The sequence below is a fragment of the Euprymna scolopes genome, chromosome 14 (assembly GCF_053919585.1).
Source record: "Euprymna scolopes isolate OS-2025 chromosome 14, ASM5391958v1, whole genome shotgun sequence".
In the NCBI taxonomy this organism is placed as follows: Eukaryota; Metazoa; Mollusca; class Cephalopoda; order Sepiida; family Sepiolidae; genus Euprymna; species Euprymna scolopes.
This window is the reverse complement of record NC_136495.1, coordinates 2,776,801-2,794,876: the sequence shown is the minus strand read 5'-3', so window position 1 is coordinate 2,794,876 and position 18,076 is coordinate 2,776,801. Positions and strand designations below refer to the sequence as shown.

At 34.0% G+C, this 18,076-nt stretch overlaps 1 protein-coding gene across 1 annotated transcript in view; it reads left to right on the top strand.

Moving 5' to 3' along the window:
* Positions 1–18,076, top strand: part of LOC145292845 (cGMP-dependent protein kinase 1-like) — a 736,944-nt gene that overhangs the window by 690,163 nt on the left and 28,705 nt on the right. The window contains exons 11-12 of the mRNA XM_080138892.1: positions 8,656–8,795; positions 11,721–11,810. Of these exons, the coding sequence (XP_079995018.1) occupies positions 8,656–8,795; positions 11,721–11,810 (230 nt within the window). The remainder of the gene's footprint in view (positions 1–8,655; positions 8,796–11,720; positions 11,811–18,076) is intronic.

Sequence of the window (18,076 nt, the reverse complement as noted above, 5' to 3'; positions counted from 1 at the left end):
ATTTATATCACGTCCATTTAATGTACGACAATCGAGGAACACCTCCATTTTTTTCTTTTATTTAAGAAGGGTTTAATTTTAAATATTTGTCCAGTATTAACTTATGATTCAATTTTCATGATAATACCTACATATATCTAAAGCTACTTATTTTGCCTCTCCTTCCTTATCCAATGCGTGATAAATACCTTCAGAGATTACATTAAGGTTATCTGTCGTAGGACTGGCCTGTCGAAATTCATACTGGCGACCAGAAAGAAATTTATCATCCATGAGATGGTGGTCTAGTGCTTGATTGATAAATTGTACAAAGATTTTTGCAAACAGAAGAGAGATAACTGAGCGATAATTTATTGGGCCATTTTTTTCGCAATAATTATTGAAAACTCAACAACTATTGCAAAATCACATAAGCATTTTCCCAGCAATCAGAAAATCAATATTCGGTAAGGCATATGTTGAAGAGTTATGAGAGGACGTGGGCAAACGTAGAGCCTTTGAAATGTCTAGGCTTTTTATGATATCACAAATGAACATTGGAAGGATTGGTGTTCAGATCAATGAGTGTGTTTTTTGCACACAACAGAAAATCTTGGAGGAAGTGAAGTTGAAAACAAATCGTCGGACAAGTAGGTTAGCTTTTTCCTGTTAGTGTTCAGACTACTTAAAGTTTGTTGGATAGTGGAGAATTGTTGATTGTCTATTAGTGACTACTAAATAAATTTCTCAAAAACCTGATTTCTGCGACTCAATGTGTTTTCCGGTGATTTCCGTATGTCTTTACTTGGCTGCGGCTATTTCACACTTACAGCTTTTTTTAACTTCTATGTACCTTTGACTATTTGCACTGAACTTATGAGGGATAAGTCTAAAGTATACATTCTGGCAGCTGCGCAAGTAGAAGTAAACCATTGGGGAGAGATGGTAGTTGCTATAGAACTTCCGTGCGAGAACATGCGATTCAGATGTTGTTTTGAACCATTCTGTAGCTTCAGTTGTAGAGTTCTGCAAGGAGAGAAAAGATACTCCATGGGTCATTTTTGATGTGATTCCTCATAGCTTCCCAGTCTGAATTCTTAAAGTACCTTGTCGTTTTGAGCAATGACTCCTCAGCTTGGCGTCGAAATTATACGACCGGCATTTGTTAAAAAATACTCGGAAACTGATGACAGAAATAAGTCTAGAAGTGAAGCTGGATGATTCTGTCGATCAGAGAGACGGGTCGGGAACGTGACTGTCTGTGCCAGGGAATGGAATATAGAAAAGATATGTGTGATGTTACCAGCTGTGTCTGTATAGCTAGAGGAACTAAGCCGATTACTATACAAATCATTAAAGTCACCAAATACATAAACATTGATTCTAATATCTAAGGATAATTATATATATACAGTGACGCCAAAAGAAATGTCCGCACATGTAATTCTTTAAAATACCGCAAATTTAAGATAAATTGAATATAAACGACCCATACATCATTTAATTCGCCTTTTATTCCTATATAATTTTACCTGTTCATATTTGACTTTTAATTGAAGTATCCTAGTGTTCATGTCAATTCAAAAAAATAACTTCAAATCAAGAAGAAAGAAAGCTACTCCGCACAATGGAAATTTGCTATTTAAATGTAACTTTAGAATATTAATGCAACACAAATACAACAGGAACACAATGAACTAGTTTTTATTTAGTAGTATAGTCCTTCTGCAATTTGACAGCCTGCAAATTTTAAGGCATTCTCTTGAATTAGTCTGCAGAAATACTCCGGTGAAAGGGCATCTTACTTCTTTTTAATTTTGTCTAAAGTTCTTACAGATTTGAAATTTTATCATTGCGTAGCTATGGCTTGATGTAATGCCATACGCTTTCGATAGGATTGAGGTCTGGAGATTGTTCGGGCTGATCCAAACACGGAATATCATGTTCTTCAACGAAGCTCTTGTTATTGATAGCTGTGTGAATGAGAGCATTATTCTGCGTGAAGATAGGGATTATCATCGAAATTGTGGGGAAAGTAGGGTAGAAAATGCTCAGTCAACATATTAATGTACTTGGTTGAATTAACTATGCGCCTAGGATTAAATTCTTTGTCCTTCCTTCGACGAACACAGTGCCTACCAACACTGCCTTGCCTATTAACTTGATTTCGTCGCTAAAAATAATTTTCGACCAATATGAAGAGTCATGATCTTCATTGCATCTGACAGAGTCCAAATGGCGTCTTGGAACACAGCCTCGCAAATTAAACCCCTTCAATCCGTTTTTTTACTATAGATAGAGAGCACTTTTTGTAAGGATTGCACTGTTGTTGGATTTAGTGACCCGTTTCAAATCTGTTTCTGAGGCTGCGGATCTTGATAGCACTGTTTTTCCTCCTGTAAGAAGTAACTCTAGGACGACCAGATTAAGAGCCATTACGAAGACTACCGGTGTTTTTGAGCTTTTGCGTAGTCATTCGTACCGTTTTCTCATCACACTTAAAATTTTGGCCGAATTCTCGATTTGATAAACCAGAGAGATGGAGATTAATGAGCTCCTGACGCTGATTGAGAAAAACGCAAGGTATATAGACTAAATGTTATGTTGTATCACCTAGGAACAACAATAATTACGATTAGATATACTATAAGATATATATTTTACGTTTACAGATGCTAAAAAGAAGATATTTAAGCTAGTTTTAGACTCATTCATTGAAGCGAAGTTTGTTTTTCCTTCCCAGTTTGAAGCTATTTTTAATTGACGTGAACTCTAGGCTACAGCATTAAGAATTTTTTTAATTCAATTTATAACATTATATAATCAATTCTGCAGTGCTGAAATATTTTCAGTTATAAATATATTATATTTTTACTAGAATATCTTGTCATATATATATATATATATATATATATATATATATATATATATATATATATATATATATACATATATACATATACATATATATATATCAGAAATAAATAAAAAATAATAGCCCTTTGAAGTTGTAAATATCGCTAAAAAAAGGCAGAAAAATCTTAAATTTAAAAACGATAAAAAAAAATCGTGCAATCAAGTGGTGATTCATCGTGGCTTATTTGTACAGTAGAAGACTGCTTTGGCTATGAGTTCAATCCCACCCATGTGTTTACTACGGCTTCAAGTTATAAACATGCATGTCCATAGATATGTCTTTTATGCACGTAATAATATTTAATCGTATATATATATATATATATATGTATGTATATATATATATATATATATATATATATATATATATATATATATATATATATATATATATATATATATATATATATATATAACGACAAAAGATTATTTATTTTTATCGGATGTACAATATTCTGGAGAAGATATCACGTTCCAGTCCCTCTCTGCCCCTGTTCCTTATCGATAACCTCTCCGTCTGTTGTAACATGCAGCTCAGCAAGTAGAAGGGGAGCTAAGTCGCAAGACTCTTTTCTTTCTCTCTCTCTCTCTCTCTCTCTCTCTCTCTCTCTCTCTCTCTCTCTCTCTCTCTCTTTCTGGCTGACGCAAACGTGCCAATGGGCAGTTGAAGTCCTAGGTGACGATAATTAGAGAAAACTTGGCAGTACTACCTGGCTTACAATTAGTTTGTCTCAGGCGATGGAATCGGGGGTGGTTGGTCATATTCTGCGATTTGGCCCAAGATCGACGAAACTGGACTTCGATGGTCCGAGATTAAGTTCGCGTTCAGTAGGTAGTGGCTCAATCCGACCAGCACGATAATCGCTATAATAATAAGTGCATTTTGTTTGAATGTAATGTGAGATGCCCCTTATTCCTTAAAAAAATACTTTTCGTTTTCTGTTAAAAAACAATATTAAAAAAGCACAATTGAACCCTGAGTAAATGGCACATAACTTTTTACATCATGCTGATAGTGCGCGATTAGTAATAAGACTACATCCTAAATAAATGATGTTTATTTTTATTTGTCTTATTCTTTTTCACGTAGAAATTATTGTCATTGTCAGCTGAAATTTCTTTAAATAAATAAAACGATTATGTCTCGTCTTAAATTATTCATTTATAATTTTAGACTTTTAATTCCTTTTAAACTATGATTACTTGCACTGACATTATTTTCTTTATTTATATGATAAAAATAATTGTCAGATAAACATTCTTCGAATTAATATAACGAATATGACTTTCTTTTTGATTTTGGAATAATTTAATTAAAAAGTGAGAAATGTTGAATATTTTACGTTAGCGCCATCAGATTAAAATTGATTAACGCATCATCATCATCATCATCATCATTAGGGTTTATCACTCGAAAGAAGAACCCTCCCTGGTTTCATTGCACTTTGTTTTGTCCTTAGATAGGTGTGACCATGTCAGACCAAGTTGGCTGTCTAATCGTCTCTCCATCGGTTTTTAGTCCATCTGTTTGGTCTTTCGTGTGGTCACAGGCCGAATGCTGTCGCTGAGATTCACACCTGTTGTATGTTTAGCAATTGTGATGATAGTGTCCTGTACTCGAGTTTGCTGTCTAATCCAGGTGTTTATTTTTCTTTGACGTGAATGATGAACATAATGCGTTTCTTTTAATATTATTCATCGGACTACCGTTCTCATCTTAAGTGTGATTTTCACAACGTTTCGGTCGATATAACCTCCGACCTTCTTCAGGTGTATGTTGTCAAACTCGGGAATGTTTCTGTCGAATTCGGGAATTTGGACGGAATTTCGAGAGGAACCCTTTATTTACTTCACGGGTGTAGCGAACTCTTGTTCCGTCAGCCATGACTGGATAGAGGTCCTAAGTAATTCGCAAATGTATTTTTCGGTCGCCCACACTGAAAATTGAACCTTCAACTTTCAGGAGAATATCACTTTTACAATTGATTTTACCCAGTACTCTAACCACTGCGCCACGGGTCCTTACACAAGTGGTTAGAGTACAGATGCTTGAAAAAGTGGTAGTCGATTGATGAGAGGTCTGGAGAGTATAGCGGATGAGGCAGAGTTTCATAGCCCAACCCATTCAACTTCTGCAGGGTCGATTTAGCAACGTGCTGTCAGACATTGTCATGGAGGAGAATGGGTTTTTTGTTGACTAATATTGAATGGGCTTTTTCTGTTGACTAATGTTGATTGTTGTCGAAGTTTCTAATGCATTTTATCCATTGTTGACAGTACTTCGCCGTCAGGATTTTGCCTGCATTCAAAAACTTTCATGTATGAGACTGGTCGCAGACCATCAAACAATAAACATGACTTTCTTTTGGTGCAACTCTGGCTTTGAGAAATGTTGTAGATCAGGAAGAGAGTTGTGCCCAGGATGGACCCCTGGGGGACTCCAGCATTAATACTGTGGACCTCTGATTTCTGCCCATCAACCACTACTCTTATGAACCTGTCAGAGATAAATGATTTAATTATTGAGAAAACATTTCCAGTTATACCGTAGCTAGAAATCTTGTGAAGTGGGCCCATTATTCCATACCTTATCGAAGGCCTTCGATACGTCAAGAGCAATTGCCCTGGAAAGGAGATTCAGTAATCCTATGTGATATAACCGTTAGCACATCTTCTGTAGATCTTGCAGAGCGGAAACCATATTGCATGTCACTAAGAAGGTTTCTTCTATTGAGATGGTTGACCTAGGTATCCTAGAAACGTTATTTTTTACATATTCTAGAGGCGTTATTTTTTACATATTCTAGAAGCGTTATTTTTACATATTCTAGAAACGTTATTTTTACATATTCTAAAAACGTTATATTTTACATATTCTAGAAACGTAATTTTTACATATTCTAGAAACGTTATTTTTACATATTCTAGAAACGTTATTTTTTACATATTCTAGAAGCGTTATTTTTTACATATTCTAGTAACGTTATTTTTTACATATTCTAGAAACGTTATTTTTTACATATTCTAGAAACGTTATTTTTTAAATATTCTAGAAACGTTATTTTTTACATATTCTAGAAACGTTATTTTTTACATATTCTAGAAACGTTATTTTTTACATATTCTAGAAACGTAATTTTATTATTAACTTCCAAGTGTTTTTAACCGTCTCCTCAATATTCTCCGACGCGTTTGTAATTGAGAGGAAAAATTGATTGTATAACTATTTTTCTAACGAAACGGTTTTCAACGCAATAAAAAATTGCTTTTTATAGCTGATATATATAATGTGGTTATTTTATTAGTATTGTTTATATTTATCTTTTTATATAATTTGCTAGCTTTCTTATCATAAATGCAAATTTAGTTATTTACCGATAGTTTTATTTGCCTTGTAATCGGTGTGATGAAATATCACGTACAAGCCAGACTATGTAGATGGATTGACATATATCTTATCCGCTGGAGATATTCATCTATCGTTCAGTTTCCATTGGGCTCAAATATGTGACAAGATGGGTTTCTCAGGCTTTAGCCAGACGGAAATGTTTAATCTTCATCTAAAAGGTTTGCATTTGATTTATGTTTAAATTGCGAAGTCTTATTTGCTCATACAAACAGAACAAAGACCTTTCTTGTGGCGCATCATAGAACTTTCTTGTATACGATGAGTAAAAGTATTATCGGTGCTTTTCATTGCATTCAATTCAAACAATTCGACTTTCTGTTGTTTGTTCACGTTAATTGAAAACTTACGATCTTACAAATATTAATTACAGTAATTTAAATAGCGTTACTCAACCGTGAATTTCGATTAAATTCATTATTGTAACTCACTTGAAGTTTTCACACCTGTGTTATTAGTGATTTTGCTTTGATAATAATTAATAGATTTCTCTGGAATCTGAGTAACATCAACTCTCCAAAGTAGTCATGCATGCTCTATTCCATTCAATTATTGGAATTTTACTTTTTCGAACCAGTCATCAACGTTTTCCTCTGGTTGTTTCCCAGTAAGCTGAGTGACAATAAGTCTACTTGATCATCTAGTACTCTCCATTATATTCCACCGTCAGTGTTCCCGCTCTAATTCGATATTTTTAAGTTAATTTTTATTTAACATGTTGTTGCGTGTTATCTGCGATGAGTTTCAATCCAAATGTAAAGTGTATTTGCTTTTTTATAAGAAAAATTATACTAATCAAATTAAATTGCTGTTGAAAGCGATTATTTTTGTTTAAGGATTGTTTTAGATACGGTTTGATAATTTCTATTATTTGGATTATTTACAGTTCTTTGCGTGCATTTTTTTCTACTCAGGAATCTTTATGTTAAACTCAAGAATCTATAAGAAATGTTGATCCTGTCTCCACTCTATCGTTATTTTCATGGAAAGTGATCGTCTTACTTTAATCGTATTGTCCCTTTGCCAAACATTCACAAAACGCTCGACTGGCTACAACCACTATATGATTTCCATCACTCTCTATCTGTGCCTAAATCTAAACGTAAATTCCATGAATAAAGCTTCCTTCCTAGAATTGCCCGCTTGTGGAACTATACTCCACTAGCCGGCTTTCTAACGGACTACAATATACTCGTCTTCAAGTCCAATGTAAACAAGTTTTTGTTGATCAGTTCCCTTAGATAATCAAATTATACCCGATTTCCATCACTAACAATTACTACTCTGTTGACCCGGTGACCACCACATACTTAATAACCCCTATTCTCTAGTGGCTTTCGCGCCTTGATAAATAGTTACTCCCTTTGTACAAAATAATCATTATGGCGCAACGAATAACAGCGTTGAGTTTTATTCAGTTTTAAGTGGCATTGTTTTTGAAGTTGAAGATTAAATCCGCATTACAAGCGGTAATAATCATCGAAGATATAAAAGTTATATATCTGTCTTCATATTTTCAAATTCTATTTCGAAACTAAAAATCGCAGAACGGGGCTAGAGGCCTTAAATGATTGGATTTCTATGGACTTTTATGAGTCTTTAGTCGTATAAATAGGTTTTAAATGGTCAAAATTGAAAAAAGTCGGTATACATTCTGTACATTCATTTTAGTTTATTTTTAATTTTTAATTTGTAATCAGTTCATATACGTGTCACGTTGGTACAGTGGTAACGTCACTAGCTTTGAATACTAGTGTTTTGCTTTCGGTTTCGATTCTACCTTATGGCACCCAAATACTTTTTTTTACTTTTGAAATAACGACTCTATAATAATATATACGAAATCTGGACAAAGTAAAATATCATATTTAAACGTATTTTATGACCGGGTAAAGCCTGGCACTTCTTCCCCCCCCCCACTGCTAGTTAAGAATAAAATATCTAAAATCATACTTAAGACTTCCGTTAGACATAACTAAACGAGAAAAATCTACCTTTGTGGATTATATAAAATGATTAGGTAAAGAATTTGTATAAATTCCCGAGTTTAGCATAAATATTCATGAGTTCGAAAATTCACCTGAAGAAAGTCCGGGGTTACATTGACCGAAACGTTATGATAATAACAAAGCAAATGAGAAAAGTAGTCCGAATAATTCACAAATTATAAATACATCTTCCTTGTGTATAAAAATGCTGATTATTTTTACAAATAATTTCTTAATTGGTATTATTTATGGCGCTGTTCTTTTCGCTAATGCTATTCCCCCCCCATTTGTTACTCCTTTAAACATTCTTGATTTTCTGTTTAAATGGCATGCAATAAAAAGATCATCCATATTTGATCATTTCAGGTACAGCTGACAACAGATAAGAGTCGGACGTTTGCTCTAAAATGTCTGAAGAAGAAACACATCGTCGAAACACGGCAACAAGACCACATTTACTCGGAAAAGAAAATCATGATGGATTCAAGGTCACCTTTTGTTGTTAAGTAAGTCTTTTTCTTTTTTTTCTTCTTTTTCTTCTTTTTCTTCTTTTTCTTCTTCTCCTTTTTCTTTTTCTGTTGCTGCTTTTTTTTATTCAGGGGATGTACGCATATACCTATCGCAGTTATTTTTATACCAAAGTATAGTTTATCTTGTTTCTTTTTTCTGGAATGTGCTCTAGAAAAGGCATGAAGCCACTTCATGTAAGAGGCTTAAAATACTATTACAAAGTTAAAAGCTTGCTAACTATGAGTAGTAAATAGAATAGATTATTGCCTACAAAACAGCAACTCTTTCTACTTTGTCAGAAATATTGCTCTTTTAATGTGAAAGCTGAAGGACGAGAAACAGAAGCGAAAGTAACGGTTGTTGAAATGAAATCCAAGATCAACTTTTTACACTCCTTAATCACCATCTTTCAATTATCTATCTCTGTATATCTCTTACCTTCGTTCTAGTGTCTGTTGATTTAACAAGTCTCGAATAGAAAAATGGTTGAATCACTCCACCGCTCCAGAAGATATCTCACTGCTCATGCAATCCTCTATCTATATAAAAGCCAAGTACGCCCTAAAATGGAATATTGTTACAACATCTGAGCAGGGCCTTCTTGGTGTGCCCTATCCAGTCTTGATACAGTTCAAAACCAGCTTAGAAACGTAGTAGATAGTGATGTTTTCTCTTCCCTGCAACCTCCTACACACAGAAGAGACGCCGCGAGCCTCTTTCTGCTCTGTCGCTATCTTCATGGCAAGTGTTCGATTGAATTCTGATCTATGATACCCCTTTGCCACATTTTCACAAAAAAACACTCGACTGGTTACAACCACTGTATACGATTTCCCCTTCTCAATATGTGCCCAAATCTTAACGCAGATTCCATGAGCAAGGCTCATTTCTCTAAACTGCTTGCCTGTGAAAAACGGTTCTGCTGGCCTCTTTCTCGATTGAATACAACATGGTAGCCTTCAAATCCAATGTAAACAAGTTTTTATTGAACCGTCTCCATAAAAAATCAAATTTGACCCAATTTACACCATTAACGATTACTACACTACAAACTTTACATTCATTAGCCCTTATCCTCGAGTGGTGTTCGAGCCTTGATAAGGGGTGAATAAAAGCGATTTTGTATTTTAAATTATAAAAGAAATCTGTTGTCACACGTATATTACAATTTATGAGTTTTCGATTAAACTCTCCAAAGTAGTACGTTTAATAAGCACCCGCACGTTAATTAAGCATGCAGCATATAAAAATGTGAAGCACCTCAATTTAAACAATGTTCTCCTCATATCATTATTACATGAAATGTGTATACTAAATCTAATTGCAAGTGTCAGATTCGTGTGTCTAATACCATAACAAGATTGATTCATCTACAAATTATTACAGTTTACAATGGTTATTGTTTCAGCATTAAACGACCAAACGTGTTGGGATACCTTTAAAGGGACGAATAAGGATATAATAATCCGAGCAAAAACAATGTGATACGTCGTGCGTTCAATAAGTCTCCAAACTTTTTATTGTATGGATACTTTTATTGATAATACACACATAAAGCTCTAGTCTCCTTCGAAGTGATCTCCTCCGGCTACAATGAACTTGTACCGTTCAAACACCTTCTTGAAGGCCCAATGCAAGTCCTTTTTTGTGAGTATGTCAATGATTCTCGCCACAGCCTTTTTTATCTCCTCAAGTGTTCCGAAACGGCAGCCTCTAAGGTTATCCTTGAATTGAGTAAATAACCACAAGTCACAAGGAGCAAGCACTGGACTATGGTGAGGTGCTCATCTTGGTCTGAAACTTATTGAGGCACCTCGTAGTTTTATGGCTATTAATTTACTTCAGCTTATTATAAAATGCCCGCACTCTCTTATTAATTAGTTGCAGATGATGTTGTTTCGCCTGTTTCTAAAAAAATCTGTCCATTGTGAGACAATGTTAGGATCGACAGAAAATCTTATCCGAGTTTCACTTCTCTATATGGCATGAAGTTTTTCTGACGTTATGCCATGAACACTCAAATACTGTTTATCAGGTCAGGTGGGAATTTTGCATAGTTTTAGTTGTTATCAGAGGGCATCAGATTTATACATCACATTTGTAGAATGCCAGGCAATGTATGAATATTGTTGTCATAACATGGCTGGTGAATCTCTGGCCCATTTGAAAGTTCTTGACAAGACGCGGAAACGTATCTGCGTCTTCTCTTCTGTCTGTCTTATAGACGTGATGTTTCTAGTCCCGATTTTTTTCTATAAATATTAGTAAAATATGAGTTCTTCAGAATTACTGATTTATTCTCCGATGCTTTTCCTTCGGATCGTTTGATTAGTTTGTCTGATGATCCCCCCCATCACTTTGCTATTTTTATACCTCATCGTAATACAGCTTCTAATTCTAAGAACCGCAGGCTTGCAAAACCCTCTTCTTCCTGACTGTGTTCCCCTATTTTAACCTTGTTCTTTATCAATACCAAAGTCAATAGACATCTAATATACTTGGTATAATAGTCTTCCGTTTTTATTAGTCTCTTATGTATTAAGTATATTCACGCCTTTTCTACAGTAATTTCTATGTAAAAAAAAACTTAACCTTGATCTTTAATATAATTCGAAAACTTAATAATTTCCGAATAAGAGCATGCTCGATATTTTCAACAAGGAAAGCGATGTGAACATTAGGCTGAACCCAAAAATTATAGAGACAAACCAATAAACAAAAACGACTGAAAAAATATAACCTTAGTGGAGATAGAAACATGAATCCTGACATTGAAAACTTATGAAACTACATCACAAATGATTTTAGTTAAAAATGCAGTAAAAAAAAAATCTTCTTTCCAATCTTTCAAACATTTTTTCTTTACTGCAACGCATTCTAAACTAATATCTTCCCATTCTTTTTCATCGTTTCTCTTGCAGAATGTATCGCACATTCACTGATAAGAAATACGTCTACATGTTGATGGAGGCCTGTTTAGGAGGAGAACTGTGGTCGATACTTAGAGATAAGTAAGTATATTATTTTACTTTCAAAATTATTGTTAAACAAAAATTTAAAAAAATTGATACGAACGTAACGAACATGTATTATCAATAAATGATGGCGTCACACAATGATAAATATCTAAAAAGATTCTTTAAAATAATTTCAGTATCTTTAATCCGTTAAGCGCGTACTTCTCTGAACGATTTTCCAACCCGATATGGTAATTCGAATTACTTCCTTGACTTCTTTCCTTATTTCATAGAGCTTTCCCATATGCTTGAGAACAACATTCCTGCACTTATCACGGTGTGCGGTCAGCTTTTTAGCTGTCATTCCAGTTTCAACTTTTATCTGGTCGGCCAATCTTTTGTTGGTTGTACCCGTTGAACTTTTTTTAATAAAGGCTTATTCTTATGATTCCTATACATAGCAGAAGTCTGATGGCTGACAAAAAACACCTACAAACCAGGGTAATTTCTTTGTTTAAATAATTTGTTAATATTTAGCTTTTTCTGATAACTGCACTTTTTCGTCCATCTTGCAAAGTTATTACAAAGTTAATTAATAAACATTAGATTTCAAAGACATTGAGCTTCCTTTCATGCTTTGCGAATAAAGTATATATAATATAATATATATATATATATATGTATAAAGTATATAATATATATATATATTTGTATATATATATATATATATATATATATATATATATATATATATAAAGGCTATTTCCCATAGAGTTATGATATCACACCTGCTTTTATTTTCATTCTGTAAACATGGAAAACCGAATTCTCAAACGCCAACTACGTATATACAAATACACGTTATATGTAGCAAACACCCACAAAACAGGGAAAGATTTTGGATAAGATGCATTAAGGATAAAGTTAGACCAACATGTTTTCCTAAATCTTTAAAATTTCAAGCTATACTTTCCCATACCTCATGGAGAAATATCTATATTTTTTTCAAGAATTTAAAGCATTACGTTTTATCAAAAGTATACAATTATTTATTGACTTGCTGACTGTTTTCCTCATCTTCATAGTTGTTATTGTTTCACGACGTTACGGTCAACTCATCCTCTGCCCTTCAGAGTCTGTGGCGCAGTAGATAGAGGTGTTGAATCTCTTTGTCTAAAAAATAGCGATTTCAATCCTGCCCAAAGCAGGCCAGATATTTAGTTGATCAAAACGTGGTGAGACAACAACTATGGAAGGCAGTAATTACTGGGGATGCAGGTATGAGTCAGCATTCCAAATTACTCGTCTCAAATATTTCTTATACAGAATAATATATAAGTATACAATTAATAATTATTATTATAATGTGATTTTTTAACAGATTATCCCCCAAAGAAAATAATCTGTCGGAAAACGAAAAATATAAACCTTGATAAAACATATTCACATAAAAGAATGGAAAGAAGCATCCAAGTTGTGCTACTTCCATACCCAACGGCATACATTCGTGTCTGCCTTTAATGCTTGTATTTACAACATAATATTGTGTTATTGGTGTAATTAGTTATTCAAAAACTATTCTGTTGATTGTGTTCAGTTATGCTCTGACCTAAACTCCCAACATCTCCCACGCTGCAGCTTCATGAAAATACGAAATTGTGTTCAATGAATATTATACTCCTAACTATTTTACAATACCATTGTATTTATCATGAAGTAGCTCATAACGTGCATGGTATGTTACATTATTAGTTCATCATTTACCAAGGTCAAAAGCCACTCGAGGAGTAATAAAAGTGTCCGTTGGATAATGGAACAAAACTATTAAATGATTACGAACGATATTTGATTAATTCAGAGGACAGCTTGACAAGATATTTATTGACATTGTATTTAAGAATACTCATGTTGTGGTCTGAAGAAAAACAGTCCCGCAGTAACGTGTTTCATAGGAGAGAAAGTGTGTGGAAAGAAACTAAATTCAGTTATAACGTACATAAAAACAACTTTTTACAAGATGAATTTATAAAAACTATCAAGCGTGATGCTTGTAATTCAATTTCACGGACTCTTCTTTCATTGGCACTCGTTCTTTTTTTAAATACGTTTGTACACAATCCGTATGCAGTGCATTAAGTTGCACACTATTATGATTTAGAATATTATTAATTATATTGTCTTTATGTATGCACTGATATCATAGAGAAATGAAGCCACAATTAACCCGACGCTAGAAGTATCACTATATTCATTGAATATTTTACATTAAAAACGGTGCATCTACAATTGGATGACTTGCAAACGTTCACTTTTTGTTAGTGTTGTGCAAATGTGAGACGGAAGGCGCATTTAAGCGGAGAACACAAATACTCCAATTGATGAACGCTATCTGTTGCGTAAACGCAACGATTGAAGTCATGGATAAGTTTCCCCAGCCATATCCAACCCCCTAAGAACATCTTAGGAAAAGATTTGACTGCAGCTGTGGATGGAAGTGTTAAAGAACTACCTCGCCCTATTGATATAGGAATCTCCTCTTCTGAAGCTCTCGCTAATGGCTCTGCAACACAATAAGTCTAGCGGAGGACATGCAACCGCCAGAGCACAGGAAGAGACCAATTAAAAGCTGATATGTCAAGATTGAACAACCACATGGCATTTGCGAATCTTAAGAGAAGAATCATACAATATAGACCAGTCTTGTCTACTCTTTGCTACCAAACGAGTATAGCGTTAAAGCTATTACAAAGCGTTTTGTAGAAATGTATGAAACTGTTGTATGACCAAATATTTCAAATACAGGTGTCGTAATGAAAGCTATGGATTATGTTGTCTTTTCTGACAGAACAAAGCGGTATGATTGAATGAACTTTGTCACGTTCCATGTAATCAGATAAGCCATGTAGCAACTATCAGATGGATGACCTTCATTCATACACGAATAAAGTTGCCTAATAGATGAATCTACATTTTCACACCAATCATCGGTCAAATACTCATTCTGACAATACGGTGCATGGGCGTGAAATAAACTTAAAACTGTTGACATGACGTAAAATCGATTAACGAAATCAATACGTGATTTTATAGCGTGTATATTGCAAATTGACTTGTGTTAAAAAATATTCCTTGAAATATATATAAACTAGATTACGTTTATATTGTGTTTCTTAAGTCTTATTGAAATTTATGGCCAAGATTAGCAGTTGCGAACATCTATTAAATATTTTTAATCTATATTTTTATTAAAAAATATTACTCAGATTTATGATGAGGGTCCGTACCGGCTCGGAAATAACTGGGAAGCTATAACAAAGAAAATTTCTTCTGTGTGAGATTCGAACCAACGAATGAATAAAATATTGAGACTGATGACGAGCGCTTTCAACACAAGACCATAGATCTAGCGACAATGTATTGTATTTTAAGCTATGTAAATTAGTTCGTCGTGGGTAATGACATTGGATTTGGATTGAAGATACTAAGTCCAAATCTGTTTTTATTTTAGTCCCAATATCAAGTATTTAACTGTGATCCCGCGACATATATACACGCATACAGACAGCATTGCTTTATGTATATATATATATATATATATATATATATATATATATATTGCTTTATGTATATATATATGCATATATATATATATATATATATATATATATATATATAACAATGAATTTTAGTTACAGAGACTAAATCTATATTATAGTGTCATAGGATATTATTTTTAATCAACCATATCCCTTACTTTATTAATCGAATTTAACATTCCAATTCAAAGTGGTTAGATGCTAATTTCCTCTTATATATTGATTTTTTTTTATAACTTTTAAATATTTGCTTGATTGGGTAGCTACTCAATTGCGAAATAACATTCATTTTTTTCTATTTCGCTAATGATATTGAAAGCACTCAATCGATAATGATTATATGCAGACAATTGGATAATGATCTGAAGAACTCGCGAGGTATGAAAGGGTGCATTGATTCTTGGAATTAACAATAGCGAGTTTGGTTTTTTATGTTCTATTTTTAAAATACGCATTATCATTGCGAAAATCTGAATTTCGTTAATTTACAGAAACAAATATTTTATTCGATTCGAATTTATTTCGTGACGCAAACTAATACTTTACATTATTTGACCTTAATGAACTCATATTGGTCTTTTCCCAATGTTTCGACCGATTATAACCTTCGCCTTCTTAATGTGCAGTTTTTAAACTTCATGTCAATCTCAGTAACATATACGTAATTAAAAGCTATAATGTTATATATGCGCTGCAGTCGATTGTCAAATGTGTTTTTCAGTTTATATAATTTCTAAAAACCAACCTTAGTCGTTGACTCGATTTATACAATTGTTGTGATAATAGAACATGCACAGCTGGTTATAAAAATATTTTGTTTATTCAAAATAATCTTTTCAGTTTCCGAATGAGTTTTGACATTAATGACCACATAACGGGTAGGGTTGATGCGTGGATATAAGGTGTGTCGCGTCTCGCCGTCATGATCGCTCTCTCTCTCTCTCTCTCTCTCTCTCTATCTCTCTCTCTATTTCTCAATCTATCTATTTATCTCTATCTCTATCTCTTACTCTCTGTTGTCTGCCATCTCTTTTATTGACCCAGATGACGTCAACATTCCAACATCCATAGTCTTGAAAATGTGGGTTAATCTCACTGCCCCAATTTCCGGGAACTCTTTGTCCCACATTTTGACTTCCTTTGACGTAAACCTCGAACCTCCGTAACCAGGCTTGTGACCGACTTCCTTTTGACGTAATTCTTGGGGATCTGAATTAAGTATCCCTCGTTTACTATACCCAACTAAATTGTTCTTTTTAGTCAAAACAAAACATGCAAATGTGTTCAGTTGTTCATAGTTATTATCGTCTATATTAAGAATTAAACCTTCAATCTCCATAAGACTGTCACTTAAAATTGATTGTTCATTAACAAGATTTCAAAGTTCAAAAAACTGCACTTGAAGAAGGTTTAAAGTTTCATTAATGAAAACGTTTTTAATATAAGAACCATTATGAAAGAATACGTTGAATAATTCTTGTTTTATTAATTGGGGAGTATTTAGTAATTTGTGAAATATTTTTTAAATGATCTGTCAATAATACGGTGGATGTGATCGAGCAGCAAGAATCATTTCATTCTTAATAATCAATTAAGTGGTTAACCTTTCTTGCGGAAATGTTTTTAAGAGTTCGTGAAAGCATATGGGACAGGTTAACCCAAGGTTGTGAATAAAATTGTGTACGGTGAAATTGTTCGAAAATAATTATCTCGCGAATACTATTGAAGTATTACATATACATACGTGACCCTATTTTAGTACAAGAGATGAATATACTCGTTCTTGGCGTCCTTCCCTCTTGATAGACGATGAAGAATCGCACCTGAAGGTTGCCATGAGTGGTGGCAATTGTAGCTGTGACTGAGCAGACCGATGCGGAAGCGACAGATTCTGTTGCACTTCTCGCAAGGATACCCTCTGTCATGCTCTGTCGATGCTGATGCTGATGCTGATGCTGATGCTGCCCTTTTGCGCCTGTCTCTCTTCTCCTCTCACTATTCGTCTCTTCTATCCTCGCTCAGCCGGACACATTTCTTGACTTTGACACACCAGGATTTACGGTCTGCAGCAGATGATTCAAGGTCAACAAGGTTAATGTTACCGGATTTTAAGTTCCTTTTGCACACATGCTTAAATCTGAGGAGTCGTCTACCGATTGGTCTACTGCCGGCTAAGAGCTCGCCATACATGATGTCTTTGGAGATTCGGCTATCAAAAAAGGATATCCATCTCCTATTTAAGTATAAGAGATGAATATACTACAAGACAACATTCAGGGTGAAACATCAGAAGTAAATTATAAATTTTGATGACAAAAGAGGATTATTAATTATTCGTATTATGTGGATTCATCGATATATTATTATCTTGATTGCTTTTTTCAGTTTTGTAAACTTTGACCTTATTCAGGTGTGTCTTTCGAACTCGGGAATCTGCACGGCATTACGAACGGACCTCTTTATTAAATTAATGGAGGTAGCATGCTCTCGTTCAAACAGTCATGACTGAAATGAAGGCCTAAGTAATTAACAATTGTATTTTGGGTGTCCTCCGCAAAAATGATTGGACTTTCAACCTCTAAGAGTGTAGTTTACAACTGAATTTTATCAAGTACTCTACACATTATGATAGTGGTCCTTGATGGCCCCGTGAATTAAATATAGAGTTTAATTCAATCTCTCGTGCACATGTCCGAGTTTGACAAGTTACACCTGTACAAATAA